Source organism: Podarcis gaigeae, assembly GCF_964106915.1.
Source record: "Podarcis gaigeae genome assembly, chromosome: 9".
NCBI classification, from domain to species: Eukaryota; Metazoa; Chordata; class Lepidosauria; order Squamata; family Lacertidae; genus Podarcis; species Podarcis gaigeae.
The window spans coordinates 34,082,556-34,099,585 of NC_139685.1; the positions used below are offsets into that span (position 1 = coordinate 34,082,556).

Below are 17,030 nucleotides of genomic sequence, written 5' to 3' on the forward strand. Positions count from 1 at the left end.
GAGTGTGTACAGCAAGAATGCACTGAGAAAATGCTGCTCATTCTGGCTCCTAAAATATAAACATCAGACTTCTGCAACTCAGCTTCTTCTGTGATAGCAGCCGAGGGCAGATGCAAGGGAGGAGCATATCTATTTAATTCTTGATTGTGTTACTTTGACACAGAATTCTGTTCTGTTGATGTTTTAATCTGAGCAACATACCCATCTCAAATAATTAAAAAGTATATTTTCTCTCAGCATGTATATTTTGATGTATAGTTAAGTTGCTGAGAACTGTATTACAACATTCATGAAAAATGCAAAATCTGGTGCATAGGTCAAATCAAATCAAATCTTTTCTGTTGCGGCCAACGACCAGCACCAACGAAACAAAACGGAGAGCCCATAGAACACATCAAATGCATAGCTATGATAGCTTCTCTTGGTGGGAGCCACTAATGAAGATGGTAAATGGCCATTGATTAAGATGGTAAATGGTCAACAGGCTCAGATTTCCAAAGTTCCAGTGAAGTAACCCCCAAATATAACAGTTCTGAATTATTTTCCAGGTAGATGTGTCAGAATAATCCAAGTGGACATGCTGTCCTCTTGGTTCAAGTGCTGTGTTTTCCATTGTTGCTCATCCAGCCTCACTAGGCTGGACTAGTGGAAAAGTAACTAAATTATATGGGGAAATATTTTTAAGTTATTCTTAACAACATAAACAAATAATTCTATAAAAGGCACAGTATATGGTCAGATGTTCTAAAACAGCTGTCCCCCAACACGGTGCTTTCCAAATGTTTCAGAATACAACAGTTGTGCTGGCTGGGTCTGATGAGAGTCGTGGTCCAAAACATCTGGGCGACACCAGATTGGGGAAGGCTGTTTCAAAACATGCCTCCTCAAGATCTACTAGTGGGCGACTCAAGCTACCAGTGCTGAATTCAGCCCAAATGAATAAGAGTTCCATCCTAAACATTTTAATTCTCATCATGTTTCTTCTGCTAATCCTATTTTGCATTACAGTCTAGGAAGTTTCACTTCCAGGTCTAAATATACAGGTGAGTTATAGATGCGGGTTGTACTAAATAAAACGTTGGAAGCTACATTGTATTCATGAGGTAAAGTATATGTTTCAGTACCATGAAAACCCTATTGTTGTAAGTTCCAGTATAACTTACTAAGTAAAGGAGGCAGCCAGTTCACGTTGACTTCACAATGGGAGTCGAGGAAGGTCAAGACTTCTCCTTTAGCTATTGAGGCTCCAAGTAGTCTGGTGCGAATGAGCCCTTCCCGTTTTTTGGTGCGCACAATTCTCACTTTGACAAAACGTGCCATATATTCCTCCAGCTTTTCTCTCAAGTGTTCTGCAAAGACATGGAGGAGAACATGGAAACATTACCTATGAACGGTTGAGCTGAGAACATATGACACTGGACACCACATAATATTTACCAACACAGAACTCAATAGCTTTCCTTTCTAGCTCATTCAGAGTTCCTTATTATTTGTAGAACCCGTTCTGAAATGCTTAATAAATTGCAAATGTTCTTTGTTTAAACACACAGAGGAAGCCAGTGACATTTTAGACCTTTTCATGGCACATTCACTGTTGGCAAACTTCCATCTACCATATAATCACAGCCAAAATGACTGCAGGGTGTTCATTGACCCTCCAGTGCCTTCTGCCTAAGGCCAGATGAACATTCTGGCATATGGTTTTGTAAATGATGCCCTTTCCAAGTGGGCTTGCTAGTCCTATTAATTATGCAAAAAGACACACAGAAAAAAATAACAACATTGGGCTGTGAAGTCAGGATAACTGACGGGCTTTGACGGGTAAGGCCAAGAGGGAATCGACTTTAGAGCAACCTCAGCAATTGGACAACAGCTTGTAGCATGTGAACAGTTGCAAAGACTTTGCTAATAAAAGCAAGCAGTATTTTGTCTTATTCAATCCTTCTGTGTTTGCATCAGGAGACTGTGCCTTTGGGAGTTTTCCCTTTCTCTTTTTGCCTTCTAATTCAACATAAACAACAGAATTGTATCACCGCCTGCAGTTTTGCCCTTTCAAAAAACAACTTTATTGAGTACATTCATAACAAAAAAAAACCCCAAAAACAAAACACTGCATGAAGCACCTCACCCTATCAATTCATTTCTTTCTTTGAACAGATCAAACCATATGTATCTCCAGTTGTTAAGAATGCCCCCAGCCCCCCCCAAATTGACCCAGTGGTCATTTAAAGTGAACCTACCTAATCAACTCTTTCCAAAACAATAAGTTAACCAAAGCACACTCATCCTCTAAAATTCACACTTTCCAAAGTTTGCAATGCAATTCTCTAGCCAAGTAATGTGTAACAAAATGCATATATTAGGGTAAAGTGCATAAAATGCATATACTAGTGAAAATAACACACAAAAAAAGAATTATTTGCATTTAGGCAAAATAGTGTGGAGAAATTCACACCAACATGCTAAATAATTTTCACAATGGCTTCTTTTTAAAATGCAGACTTGTGTGGAAACACAGAGAACTGAACATAAGATTGGAAAAGTTCACCTATTCCTACCATCATGGGCTAAGCTAGCCATGAATGCAATTAATTGTGTGAATGTGATGCAAGCATGTGTACATGGTTTGTTATGTAAACAGTAGGGTTGTGCACTGGATTCATCGGAGTCCTGAGCCAAGAGGGGCAGATTCAGAGGGGCTTGGGCATCAAATGAGCTGGCAGTGGCGTAGCATAGGGGTGCAGGGGGGGCCGGGCGCACCGGGCGCAACATCTGGGGGTTAGGGTTAGGGGGTGCAAATCCACGGGTTAGGGGGCGCAAATCCATGGGTTAGGGGGCACAAATCCACGGGTTAGGGGGTGCAAATTACTTGCCTTGCCCCGGGTGCTGACAACCCACGCTACGCCACTGTGAGCTGGATACAGACAGCCATGGATCACAGAGCAATCTGTACTTGTAAGGGAGTGGGGCATCCAACAAGAAGGAGTGGCAGGCACCAGGTGAGAAAAACCTCACAAAAAGTCCAAGACCTATCCTGACCATTGGCTGCATATTTTCAGAAGGTAGTGGGGGTTAGTGACACTAACATGCTCCTGGTTTACTTCACAGATAGACAGTTGCCAGGTTTCTCTGGAAAGAGGAAATGACTGTCCAACTGGTTTGTTCAGAGCATGAAGTGGTTGCATGGAAAGTCGGGAAATCCGCTCAAAGCTGGCAAAGTCTAGCATTCCCATAAACCTACATACTCTGTGTCAAGAGTAGAAGTGAGGGTGTGGGGTGGGGAGGGAAATGTCTGGGCAATTTTTCTGTAGAATTATATTGTTATGTGGAAGAGAGAAATCCAACTGAAATGAAATGGTCATTAAATCTTGGGGAGACAAGACATCCAGGCTATTTATTGTCAGTGGAATTCATTCAGGAAAGCTTGCCATGTCAATATAATATTCAGCTAGGATGCTTTCATTTGTATGCTGGGGTATTGCATAAATTTCACTTCCAGGGACAGGCTGGAGAGCGACGACAACAACAACAACAACAACAACAACAACAACAACAACAACAGGCAGCATCCCCACCGCCCGGGCAATAAATGGAGCACCTCAAATAGAGACGAAGCCAGGGCTCTTGTCATTAAACAGAGAGAGGAGGCTCCTAATTTGTAATTTTAAGAGAAAATATCTCATTCTTTTCTTCACATTGTTTATTAAATGAGGTAATAAATCATACTGCTGATACATGCCAGGCACCTGCCAGGGTCTAAGCTGGCACAGGAACAGACAAATAAAGAGTTATGCAGAAGCAGAAGTTTTATAGGTTGTCAGTCGTATGACAAGCAATGATGAAGGGCAGCATTATGGCCCCTTTACTGATAGCCAATAAACAAATTCTCCATTGTAGGTTGTGTGTGTGTGTGGCCATCTTTATCTTCATTTAATGCAGACATGAGTTTATAGAACGAATAGCAGCAAGACAGTTGCTTTTTTCTCCTGGTAATTAAGTGTGCCCAAGCAGAATGCTCAAATGCTTGGCTCAGCTCCCTGAGATGCACTTAAATCAAGGTTGCCAACCTTCCTGCTCATATGTTAGAATTGCCCCTGCCCCACTGACACGGCCTGGCCCTAAAGTAGCTATGTGGTCACAAGAAATTAAAACAGTGCAGCATGAAGCGATAGTGAAAGTTACACAGTTTGATTTTCTGCCTGTCATGCAGTGTTTAAAGATGCAAAGGCATTGCCCAGAAAATCAGTGGTAACACTATTTGGTGTTTCCCTTCCTCTAATAATTTATCTGAATTGAGGCAAATAGGGTATGAATGATGCCTACACATTATTTCTTCTTCTTCTTCTTCTTCTTCTTCTTCTTCTTCTTCTTCTTCTTCTTCTTCTTCTTCTTCTTCTTCTCTCTCTCTCTCTCTCTCTCTCTCTCTCTCTCTCTCTCACACACACACACACACACACTGCTTAGTACCCAGGTGGCTTCTAAGCATTTTACAAAACATAAAAACCAATACAGAATAATTAAAAATATACCATAATTAAAACGAGCAATAAAACAACCCCATTAAAACATTAAACTATAAACATCCATGACTGAAATAACCAGTGAAACAATTCCAGTCAATCACCAGTGCAAAATGCATCAAGAACTGACAGGGAGGGAGATGCTCAACATGTGCCTTGCCAGTCCCTGCTTTGAGCTCCTGCTATGCAACAAAAAACAACCATATGGTTTATCAAGCTCCAGACGGGTGGCGTGAGAGGGTCTTGACATTGGATGGTGAATCGTACAGGATGAACAGATGGCATCTTCAACTCATAGAAGGGAACGCTGAGGAACTTGAACCCAGGGCACCATGACATGCTGAGAAAGCAGATTCTCAACAATGCCATGGTAAGCTGCAGCAAAAGCCAGAAATATCCTACCCTGGGTGAAAAACTCCTAAGAAGACCTACAAGACAACACAAAGCACCACAAAGACAGCACTTAATATATTCATTTGTTTGTGGGGAGGGGAGTGGGGATGATTTTTGTTTTCTTTCACATTCATGCTGCTGTTTTTTTCTTGGAACGTATTATTGGATACAATGGATAGGTGCTATCCATCTGATTATCAGATAAAGGGAGATGTGAGTGCAATGCTCCTTTAAGAGCTGGACTGGAAGAAACAAGGAGTGATTGCAGACATGTTGATTGCAGACATGAGATTTGAACCAGGAACTTCCTGATCCATGTTTTCCTCTCTTAGTCACTATTCTGCACCAGCCCTGAATGGAAAATGTCTATGTAGCAACATAAAGATTATTTCAGAGGGAGTGAGGAAGACACACAAGTGAAATGTGACTGAAGCCATGGTGTGAACACACCCTCACCGTTTTCTTTTCAAAATATGTGAAGCTGAAGTTTTGTACTCAGACCCAGTGTCAAAGAAAGAGCTTCAGGAATTGAATGTGGCCTGAACAGCATATATTTCCTACCTCAAAGCTACTATTTTGTAAATAAGAAAGAACACAATTGAGGACATGTTAAGAAATAAGATCTGTGACTGGCCTCATAAATATCTCCATCTGAGGAAGATTATATAGCATAAGCAGCCTCATAATTTCTCCTCTGTTTCTGAAGTGTGTGTGTGTGTTTAAACCAATGTACTCATTATACAGGTAAAATTTATATAGTAACTCTTTCCCAAGGAGTTCAAGTGCTAAGATGTCTTGGAATGTTAAATGAGCTAACCGATTTTGTGGCCTGAGAAACAGAGGCAGCATGATTTTTGTGATAGAAATAAATACTTTGTGAATGTCGTACGTACATTATCCGATCATTGTTAACACACCGATGTCTAAATGACACCCATATGACATAATTAATGGTAACAATTTCAAATTGCTCTTGACAATAACTTGTCAACTAAGCCAAGGTTTACATATTTATGAGATTGTGAAAAGTCACTCCAATTTTGCAACCTGTCATTTTGCTGACATTTGCTTTGCTTTGCCTGAAACCCTCTCTGACATACTTCTATTTTATTTTTATTTTTTTAAAAATCTCTTTAAAACATACCTTAAGCTACTCCTGGCATTGTGGAAAATCATTCCTAATGCCTGCACCACTCACCCCAAATGGTCCCGATGTACACACCACAAATTTCCACAACTCTACAAAAAATGACAAACTGCTGTCAGAAAAAAGATAAGGTTGTGATTTAATGGTGTGGCGGGCAGCGGAGATGCCCTGTTTCCAATGTCACTTGTAGAGATGATCAGAAGATCAAGGACGCTGCTAGAGCTTTGTGCCTCCTTCCCACAGTCACTTACCCAGCTTTGGGAAAGCAGAGAAAGGGCTGGGGAGAAACATCCAATTTTGGTCTTGCTCCCCCAGACCTGTGTACTTTTGCAGCCCACTTGGTATGGAAAGCTGGACTACCCTGGTCTAAGCCTAACCTCCTCACAGGGCTGCTGTGAGGACAAAAGCTTCTATCTGGGAAATTAGAGGAAGACCTGGGCAAATGTAATTAATTAATCCTCTACAAGCTTTCTGTGCCATTAATATATTTGTGCAATCCTTTGTGCCCTTACTTAGAGTAATCCTATTAATATTTACTCAGAAATAAGGCTCACTGTGTTTAATGGGGCTTCCTTGCAGGTTAAGTGTGCATAGGATTACCGCCTCAGTGGCCCTTTTCTGTAGTTTGGCCAGCTCTAGGACACCCTCAGCAAAGTTTGTTCAGCTATATGTGTGGTCCTTAACTTGTGGTTAGCTGATGTGATATGATTAAGAGGAAAGTTTCACAAGAAAATACATTTGTGTCCCAGACTGAAGTTTTATTTTTAAACAGACGCAAACTATAAATACGTTTTAATTATAAAACAAAGTTCACTTTTAACAGAGTTCTTTAATGAGGCACTTGCATTTTTTTTGGTATCAGTTAATTACTTTATGTTGGGTTGAATCAAAGAAACACACAGCAGCAGGTCATTCTCCACAGATAGTTTGTTTCATTGCTTTGTTTTTATTGCAGCTACCAATGAGGATCCCATTAAGTGTGACATTGCAATGGAGATTAAAACTTTCAAGCTTCAGAGTTCAGGATGCTTGTTCCTCTGCACCATCTTCTGAACCATCAGTCTTCTGATGAAAATGAATACTGTAGATTAAGCTGTGGTTATCCAGACATTGTTGGACTCCGTCTCCCATCAGCCTCAGCTAGTGTGGTTAATGGCCAGGGATGACAGGACTTGTAGTACAACAGCATCTGGAGGGACACAGAATAGCCACCCCTTTTCTAGAGCCTCTTTCTTATTAAGCATGCACACAAATATTCTGCTCAAGAAGCATTAAAATAATCTATGTCTCCTCATTCAATAGAAAGTTCTAGAAGTAGACATGTATAAATGTGCTTCAATAAATTCTGACATTTTGAGCCGCTATTTGTGCAATTGGTTGCTTTTGCACAATTATTTCTTAAATTTCACTGTCCACTGATGTGGTAATATACATATTTTTAAAACATATATCATAGTATAAAATGGATGCACGTATTTCGGCCATCTATAGAGCTTTACAAATCAATTACCTTCCATTTAGAAATGAATGAATATGTCTCAGTATCTGCTTTCCCCAATTTTGAGTTCTGTTCTCTATGTTTTATTCTCTGAACCACCCTTAGATCTTATGTTGAAGGGAAGAATATAAATCTAATAAACAAAATAAAATTTCCCTGAAAGTTTTGTGTGTGTGAAAAAAAATGTTCTCATGAAAATACATCAGCAATTATTGGGATTGACTGATATTAGGATGGAATGACATGAAAAATACATTGTTTACTTGCAGGAAAAGCTAATGTTTCACCCTAAATTGGCAGTTAAAAAACTGAGCTCCAACTGAAGTTAATGGGGTGCTACACCTGCGTAAGAGGTTGAATTGCCCATGGAAAGTGATATTTGCTCCTAAGCACAAGGATTAGGATAGAGCTATGCCAAGTCAACATATCAGTTTAAAGCTTCACATTCAGATAAATTTGAGTTTTGGTAAGATGAAATTCTTCAGACAGGAGCACTGTTGTGCAACTGCCTTTGAAGAACCTCAGCATATTTGGGGAAGCTGCAGGCTACACAATACAACTTTTCGATCCATTGCGGTTCTCTTTGAATGTGCAGCTTTTCAGTTTTCAAAACTGCTTATTCCAATAACTCTTCACAGGGACTTTTTATCTTTCCTACACTGCAGAATATTATGAAAACAACAATGTCAGTAAGTCCATATTCCATCTGTTCCAACAATTTCAATGTTACCCAAACTTTTTCAAAGCTCTGCAGCCTTGGAACAACAAAACATTTTCATTTATTAGGCAGTGGTCTACCTGGAGACTTGATTCAGAATCTTGTTATCAAGGCAATCTGCTGTAGACTTCTTTTTGGACTCCTTTGGACTTTTTATTTATTTAAAAAGAGCTAATCCTTCACTTTGGGAGAGGAGACTTACTGGCTCTTTAAATAAGGCAGTGCTAAGCCCCTTTAAACAACAACACTGAATGGAGGCAATAGTTATTAAGGACCAGCTCACTCTTCCTTTCCAGCAAAGTGGTTGAGCATTGCTTGCAGGATGCAAACTTTTCCCAGTCCTTTCCAGTCTGCTTTTGGCCTGGTCATAAGAAGTCAATAAAATATGAGAGGGGTAGTATTACTTCATGGATTTTACCAGATCACCCAGTAGCTTTTGATATTAAAAAATCTTTGAATACTGATGCTACGTACTGTAGTGTAGCATGAACTACAGTAGTTGGGAAGGAAGTCAACATTGTGCTGGGTCCCCCTGTGCTACTCACTGCAATTCACAACAAGGCTAATAAAATTTGCCCTCCCTGCATAGAGTCACAATCCCTCCATACTTAAGTTTCTGATGCATGCCATGTGGGAAGGAAGTTAAAAGATAATTGCTAAATATATGATAGGAATAGAGAGATTATTGGAATGTTGTGTAGATATTCTGTCTCGAGCAGTGCTGTATTTGCAACAGAAGCACATTTCAAATTAATATTAGAAAACAATTAAATGAAAGCTTTCAAAATTGGAAAACATATATATGGCTGCCATCAATCTGAAAATAATACCCTGTCAGCTATAACATGTCAGTGTTGGATTTATGTTATACAGAAATAGTTCAGCCTCCATAAGCTGATGACTGTAGCTTGTTGGAGGAAGTGAAAGTGAAAAAGGAACAACATTCATCGAATGAGCCTGCGATGCTCTTTTAGTGCTGCAGTTGCTGATAATGGCAGCTATTCCAAAATAGATAAGACATCATCAGTATGAAACAGCTGTGCAAAAACCTCATTAGACTGAATGGCATGATCAGCCTTTAACTGGCTGTACTATCTGTGATAGTCTTCTAAATATTTCACTGAAAGCGTTTTGAAGATTGCAGTTACCAGTTTGCTACACCCTCGTTTTGATTAATTTCACATTTTATTAGGTTCCTTTTCATCAGGTAATACAGAAACAGGCAACTTGCTCAGAAGCAAGGAACACTGGGAATTAATCATGAGCTGGGGAAGGATGGAAAGGAGAGTGGCAGCTGATTTGTATATTTCAATCTTTTTCATGTTCAGGGAGAACGCCAAGCCACCCTAGTGGGTGTGTTACATTTAATCTATAAGCTTTATATTCCTTTCTGAATAGATGAAGAGAAACACCTTAAGTTACGCCTTCAAATCTCAGGAAGGAGGCTTAGAAATCACAACACTGCAGAAACACAATATATTTCAATTTGTGTTTACCTTCCCTTTTTTTTATCTGCTTCAAGTCTCAAACCTATGAAACTACTACAGTGGATCACACTGAAGCACTGTGATCAATCCCAAAAAGCCAGTGCATCCAAGTGGCTTGGAATGAGGATGCTGACTCCATTTTCTGGGACATAGCTGGGGTGATACATGTGACTGTTGCACAAGACAGCATCAGATAATGCCCCACCTATAGGCATTTTGGATATGACTGAGCCATCTGCTTTGATGCAAACATATATTGTTATTTTTTTTAACTTTTTCTTAGCTTTATTTCTCAGTTCCTTAAAAATACATATAACATTAATTTCTTTATTTTATTACATTTATATCCCAGGTTTTCTCGAAGCATCTCAGCCTAGCTCAGCTTAGCATACCTAGTTCCTTCCCCTCCATTACTCAGCCCAATCATCTGCAAACTGCAAAACAGATTCATTCTGTTTTATACATCACGAAACATACAAAGAACATGTATTTTAGGCTGATTGAAAAATAATTCTGTGGCATGAGAAACTATGATGAAGAGGGTGCTAAAGTTAAATCACTGTTTTAATCCCTTGTCTTGTTCAAAGCACACAGACAACTTAGTTATTAAAACATGATTTCCAGGATGATTAATTAGATGTACTTTATATTCTCCCATTATTAAATACAAAGATCAAAGAACCCCTTTAAATGAGATTCTAAGGATCTCCTACTACGGCAATGATTCTCTGTATTAAAATGTCAGAGGAGGGGAATCAATGTCATATTACCATTTATTTACAAAATCGTCTAGGAATCAGTGGTATACCACCAAAACAATCACTATGCAGTAATAACAAAGGGGACAAAGGGTATCTCAGGAACTACCAAAATAACCGCTCTCCCATCAACCGGAGGGTGCCCTTTGCGTGGCCGCGTGCAGTACCCCTGGTCCCTTGAGACTCTCTGGCAAAGTTACTGGTCTGCCTCCCCACATCACTGCCCTTTAAGGTTCCCACCAAACCTCAGTTGAAATAAACCTATTTGTGGTGCGGGGAGGTGGAGCCAGCAGAGTGGACCAAAAGTGAGCAGTTTTCCCTTGGTCCGCTCTTTGAGTATAACAACCTGTGAGCACGCAGTTGGCTCCAGAGCTTCACCCACCCTACCCTCCCTTTATTTAATGCCATTATTATTATTATTATTATTATTATTATTATTATTGGTTAACCTTTTCCTTACAGGTATGTGGGCGCTGCTACAGTCTTACAATGGTTGCTGTTAAAGGACTGGGAAGGATTTTCCCTGCATTGGCAGGTTTTGCCTTCCCTGTAACAAACTGTCACAACTTTGGCGGTTTTAGGCCTTGGGCAAAATCCTTTAGTCTATTTTCCCTAAAGGGGGGGAGCGCATGCAGTGGTGACGCACACGCCCCGTGGCGGCGATCCCAGGGTTCCCCGTTAAAGGGGCTGGGTTGGAGGGGAGTCACTGGCCATACACTGAAAGGTTGTCAGCATTGCGGCGAAATTGGGGTGGGGTTCTCTGTGTAAACAAACATCTTCCAGAGCCAGCCCTCTCCCCAGATAGATCTGAGTAATCCTGATGTGCCCCAGATCCCCAGCTGGGGACTGGGAGGGATGCCCAATGCCTAAGCCCAGGTCTTCCTATATCTGAAAGTTTAAATAAAGTTGTGGCCAATTTAAACTCATAACACTTTGTCATGAGTCATTCATTTCTTCTGGGTAGGCTCTTGGGGATGGGAAGTCTCTGCCTGGGCATGCAAAGAAATGGATGATGTTAGCTAGATGTCTTAGAAGTTATATAGTTAGAAGAAGCTTGGCTTGATTATTCATCTTATGCCTCCAGTGACTGAAGGTCTTTGGCACAAGCAGTAGCACAAAATATTCAGAAGCACATAGCAACACGACACACACAAACACATGCATCAATATGCTTCAACGTATCAGTGGCATATGGTAGGGAAGAGGTGTGATCAGTGGGTGCTTTATCGCTAACTCCTACCATGTTCATTGAATATGTGGAGGGGTTCATTTGAGCATTCCTTAAGAAATATTTTGGATGGGAACAAAAATATTTGGCTTTTAATTCAACCTTTAAAGATTAAGACTGATGTTCTACCTGCCTGGTGCTCCAGTTAAAGGGCTGTTGCCTTTTTTCTGTAACCTTTGGCAGCAGGATTTCAAACTGGGGGGAAGCTCTTGATTCACCAAGGAGTCCACAGTTGTTTCCATAGAATCTGGAGGCAGAGGTGTCTTTTCAAGGCTCAGCAGACAATACGCTAGCACAAATGGGAAAGACTGGGGATCCATCACCTCATTGGGGCTACCATTGTATGAGGACTACAGATTCAAGTATTGTTGGGCTCGAGTCATGACATATGTGCAGGGGATAACATGGTCCCTGCCTTGGATAACAGTGGCAGACTGGACCAGAATACAACTCTTTATCCTTCTCCAAAAAATAATAGCATGCCATTCACTTCCTAGGGAGTAAATATTCAAGTACTGCATTTGGGGATGATATTACATAGGACACAAAGCTTGCCTACCACTCCTGTCACAGGATGCGTCTCCCTTCACCAAGAGGCACTTCACAGAAGTAGACATCTGTGCATAGATCCAAGGAGGCCTTACTCTATACACATATACTGTCCCTCGTAATTATGTGCAATTTGCTAGTCTTAAATATTACCAGTGATTTAATCAAGACTCTGAGAGTCGGCAGCACTTCCTTCCCACTCTCTGTAACACAATGTCTAAACATGTCAATCAGTGAGAGAGAGAGAGAGCTGCAAGAATAGCCACTGTATTACCCACCCACTGATTTGGCTTATTTGTTTCAGTAGACATACACAGTATCTATGATTGCTGTCCAACACTAGCATCTCCCTGAAGGCAACAGTCATCTGCAACATTTATACACAATTGTTCAGTATCTCACCCACAAATCTCAGCTCTTTGACCTGAAAATTCATCTTGTATCACTCAGACTGTTTTCTTATTAATGCAGTCCACTAGGGATTGCAGTTCCATTAGCTCATCCACACCTCTTGAATGATTAAATTGTTGGCACGCCGGAGTGCTGGCTGTAGGTCCCAGTATCATTATGTAATAGTCACACCAAGTATTCTAAACTAGAAGCATTGGAGACAGTTGTATAAATCAGGAATGTAGAAGCTGTGATGCTATTTGTGATGCTGGCTGAACAATTAAACATAACATTTGATTTGTTGATATTGACTCTTCCCCCTTTTAAGATGGCCTCAATTTCCTTCAAATTATAGAGCTGATAGTTTGACATGAACTCAATCCTTTCATGGTAACAAAAGGCTTACCAGAATATCAGACGTCCCTTTATTTCCCTTGTAAGACATTTAACAGCATGATCCTAAACACACTTATGTGGGAGTAAGTCTCATTGAGCATGGTGGGTCTTGTTTTTGAGAAAACATGGACGATTTGCGAGAACCCATTGCTCTAAAACAATTGCTTCCAGTTGAAAAGAGTCAATCTATAAGGGATGTGCCATGTGCATCTCCAACTAATGTTCATATTTTTAAAAATACAAATTGCATCAGCTAGGAGGAGCTTATAATTAATAGGGTCAGAGCTTGTGTGGAAGAGCAATTTAAGCCTTCCCTTCCTTGCTGCAGAGCTAGGGAAAATTTATGTTCTCAAGATAGTAATCAGCACTCATTGGTATATTCAGAGAAAGGCTTTCCTCAGGATCATAGCTGGGGTAGAAAGGGTTAAATTGCTGCTCCACAGTGTGTTGATCACTGTTCTGATTCCATTAATAGTTAGCCTCTTTCAACTGATGCAATTTGCATTTTTAAAAAGCAAGCAATACATTAGATACAGAGATGCATTTGGGCACTGAGTTCTGGGGTAACTAACCTATGGTTGAGATGCTGCTGATCTACAACTCCTCTCAGCCCAAGCCAGCACAATCAATGGCCAGCAATGATGGAAGTTTGTGAGGGATGTGTTTGCTGCCAAGCTAGTTTGGAGATAACATTCCAGGCACTGAGCCACTTCTGTCCGGTAGATTTATTACTGCAAATTCCAAGCCAACACCGGAGCTCCAAACAACGCGTCCGTGTTGCTTAGTCAGTTGACACTTCTGAATTTTCGTGACTTTTTTCCTGGACCAGCATGCCCAGCGAGGCAGGGAACGCCTCTTACTTCCTCTCTTCTGGAAATAGCTAGTTCCTGGAACAGACTGGCCACTCCCTAATTCAGTCTCTGATTCAGAGGACTGGCTGGAAAAGGGCTGTTTGGGCTCTCGGTAAGTGCTTCCAAGCCCCCCCCCCCTCTGGCTGCCTCCCTTTCCCTGACAAAGTTGTAGTTCAGCAGAAACTGGAGAGCCACAGTCTAACCGCCCCATCCCAAGTGACTGATCTGCCTTTCTCTCTTACTGGTATTTATCCTAAACAACTACTGCTTTTGCCACATTTTGCCAGATACATCAACTCATTTTTAACAGTTTCTTTGATGAACCACAGCAACCTGTACAGTATGTGCATCTTCTGAAATGCATCCATACAGGGCCATTGATTCTTTTAATGCTGAAGAGGAGGAAGATACGCTTTCTATCTCTGGATGCCATTATCCTGGCATGGATTGCTCCCCCATGCACCTGTCATTAAGGAGGAAAACATGCATAAAAACATAGCTGGACACCACGCATCCAGCAAATGTCTAGTTTGGCCTTAAAATGAAATTCTCCATAACAAACAGCCATTCTGCAACCTGTTTTATTTAAGCTCAGGCTGTCACTAACCTTACTGCTGTTCAGTTAAATTTTATTTGCTAAAAGACCACTTGCCATTGCAATTATAAAAGGTTAGGTTGAGGTACATTACACTTACTGGGTCTCTTCATGAAGCGCAGGGGGCAGAAAGCTGTGGAGAGAGTCCTGCATGGCTTTCCACTGCCCTCACTTCCCAGAATACTCTGGGAGCAAAGTGATGTGAAATGACATGCAATGCTCCTAAGGCATTCTGTGCAGTGCAGTCAACAGGAAACTGGAGGAAGGTGTGGGGCTTAATCTTTAAAAAAAAGAAAGGAAAAGAAGAAGGGGGGAAAAACAGAAAAAAATTGTCCACTTTGTAAGGCTAAGGAAGGTAAGTAGCTAGTCCCTCTAAAAGAGTTCCAGAGAAATTCCTCCTTGCCCCTATTATTTTTCAGGAGGGTTTTGTAATAAATACTCAAAGAAGACTTTTTTGATATAGCTTTAATTAAACAACTCACTGAGTATCCTGCTGCATGCCTGAAATTCAGACCAACCCAAGACACCTCAGAATCACTTCCAAGCTGTGGATATTTTTTGGCTAAAACATGTCTGTATGATGACAAGATGATGACTGGATGACAGATGGCTGTGGTCCATTACCCCTCACATATCCAGAACATTTGCACCTGCTCCATCACACAATCCTACACCTTTAATGCAGATATACAGAAATTTACCTCTCCTTCTTTTGTACCATTTGAGCACTATGCTTGTACTGCAATCTGAGATTAAACAGGAAGGAGTCACAGAACACAGCAGAGAAATGATGGTGATGAATTGCATAAATGCTGCCTAACTATTAGGAAGAAACAAATATGTGCCCACAGAATTATTTCAGTGGCTTCTTGACCCCTATTAATATTGAGAGGCCTTTAAAGAGGAAAGTCATTTTGATTAGGAAAGAGTATTCTCAGACGCTTGTGTCTCCCGGCGCTTTCTGTTATGCCACAGTTTTAGTCTCAATCTGGCTCTAAGACAGCTCACTGTAGCACAGCTTCTTCATTTGTGATTTGAGAACCCTGTCGGCTGGTATCGCAAATCCCAGCAAAAACAAGAACATCAAAAGCAAAGCATAAGCTGCTTGGGCTTCTGAAACCTTGCCAGAACAGTGCTATATACTGCCCCCCTTTTTTTGGAGGGGGGGGGCAGTTGTTGCTATACATTCTTTGTCGTGTGCATCATTAAAGGAGAAAAGACACAGCGTAGCATTCTAAGAACAAAAATGCCCCGATGACTTGCAGTGATAAGAGAAAGAAAAGGGTGGGGGGAATCAAATCACAGAATGTATTAACTATTCAAAAGCCATTCCTCCCACTCTTTATTCTGTGTCAGACAGGGAGTTGCAAACTGTTCAAAAATAAACCAATTTAAGCATAGAGGCCGGCTAGGGAGAATAAACCTTTGTAAATTTGCCTGAGTTTAAATGGCACTCCGATCCTCTGAAAGAGCTTAAGATGCCACAGCACAGATAGCAGTTTGAACTGCTGCAGTTAAATTGCAGGCCACATTTGAACTGTACATTTAAAGCGGTATCATCCCACTTTAAACAGCCATGGCTTGCCTCAAATAATTATGGTAACTGTAGTTTAAAGGGTGCTGAGAGTCATTAGAAGACTCACCTTCACAGAACTACAGTTCCCAGAGTTCTATGGGAAGAGAGATTGATTGTCAAGCCTCTGAGGGAACTGACACTCTGTGAAGGGAATAGGGTATTTCTAACCCTCTCAAAGGGACGCGGGTGGCACTGTGGGTTAAACCACAGAGCCTAGCGCTTGATGATCAGAAGGTCGGCGGTTCTAATCCCCATGACGGGGTGAGCTCCCATTGCTCGGTTCCTGCTCCTGCCAACCTAGCAGTTCGAAAGCACGTCATAGTGCAAGTAGATAAATAGGTACCACTCCGGTGGGAAGGTAAACGGTGTTTCCGTGTGCTGCTCTGGTTCGCCAGAAGCGGCTTAGTCATGCTGGCCACATGACCCAGAAGTTGTACGCCAGCTCCCTCGGCCAATAAAGCGAGATGAGTGCCACAGCCCCAGAGTCAGCCACGACTGGACCTAATGGTCAGGGGTCCCTTACCTTTACCTAACCCTCTCAAAACCCTTAACAAGCTACATTTTCCATGATTCTTTGAAGGAAGCCATGGCTGTTTAAAATGGAATGATACTGCTTTAAATGAATTGTTCTCAGGACAGACAGCCCTGAGAAGATCTTGTCTACTGTTGGGAATTCTACTTCTCTTTCCCTTGCTTTCTGTTACTGCTGACACAGACCACACAAAATCCCACTAGCACATGGGATTTATGCAGCCTTTGTGGGTCCTGGATGAAAAAGCTCATAGGATGCTATACAAAAGTGTTAGCAGAAGTGTAGATCTGAACTGATATCCCTTTGCAATTTACTCATATGATAATATTATTTAAACTTTAAATAATATCAAATATAATATGAATATATGACAAAAGGATAAACAATTCAAA

General features: G+C 41.0%; 1 protein-coding gene across 4 annotated transcripts in view; it reads right to left on the reverse strand.

Moving 5' to 3' along the window:
* The window catches only part of GALNTL6 (polypeptide N-acetylgalactosaminyltransferase like 6), a 456,612-nt gene that overhangs the window by 91,633 nt on the left and 347,949 nt on the right, over nucleotides 1–17,030 (reverse strand). For all 4 annotated transcript variants that reach the window (XM_083755724.1, XM_083755726.1, XM_083755727.1 and 1 more), the window contains exon 6: nucleotides 1,164–1,349. In XM_083755724.1, coding sequence (XP_083611850.1) covers nucleotides 1,164–1,349 — 186 coding nt within the window. The remainder of the gene's footprint in view (nucleotides 1–1,163; nucleotides 1,350–17,030) is intronic.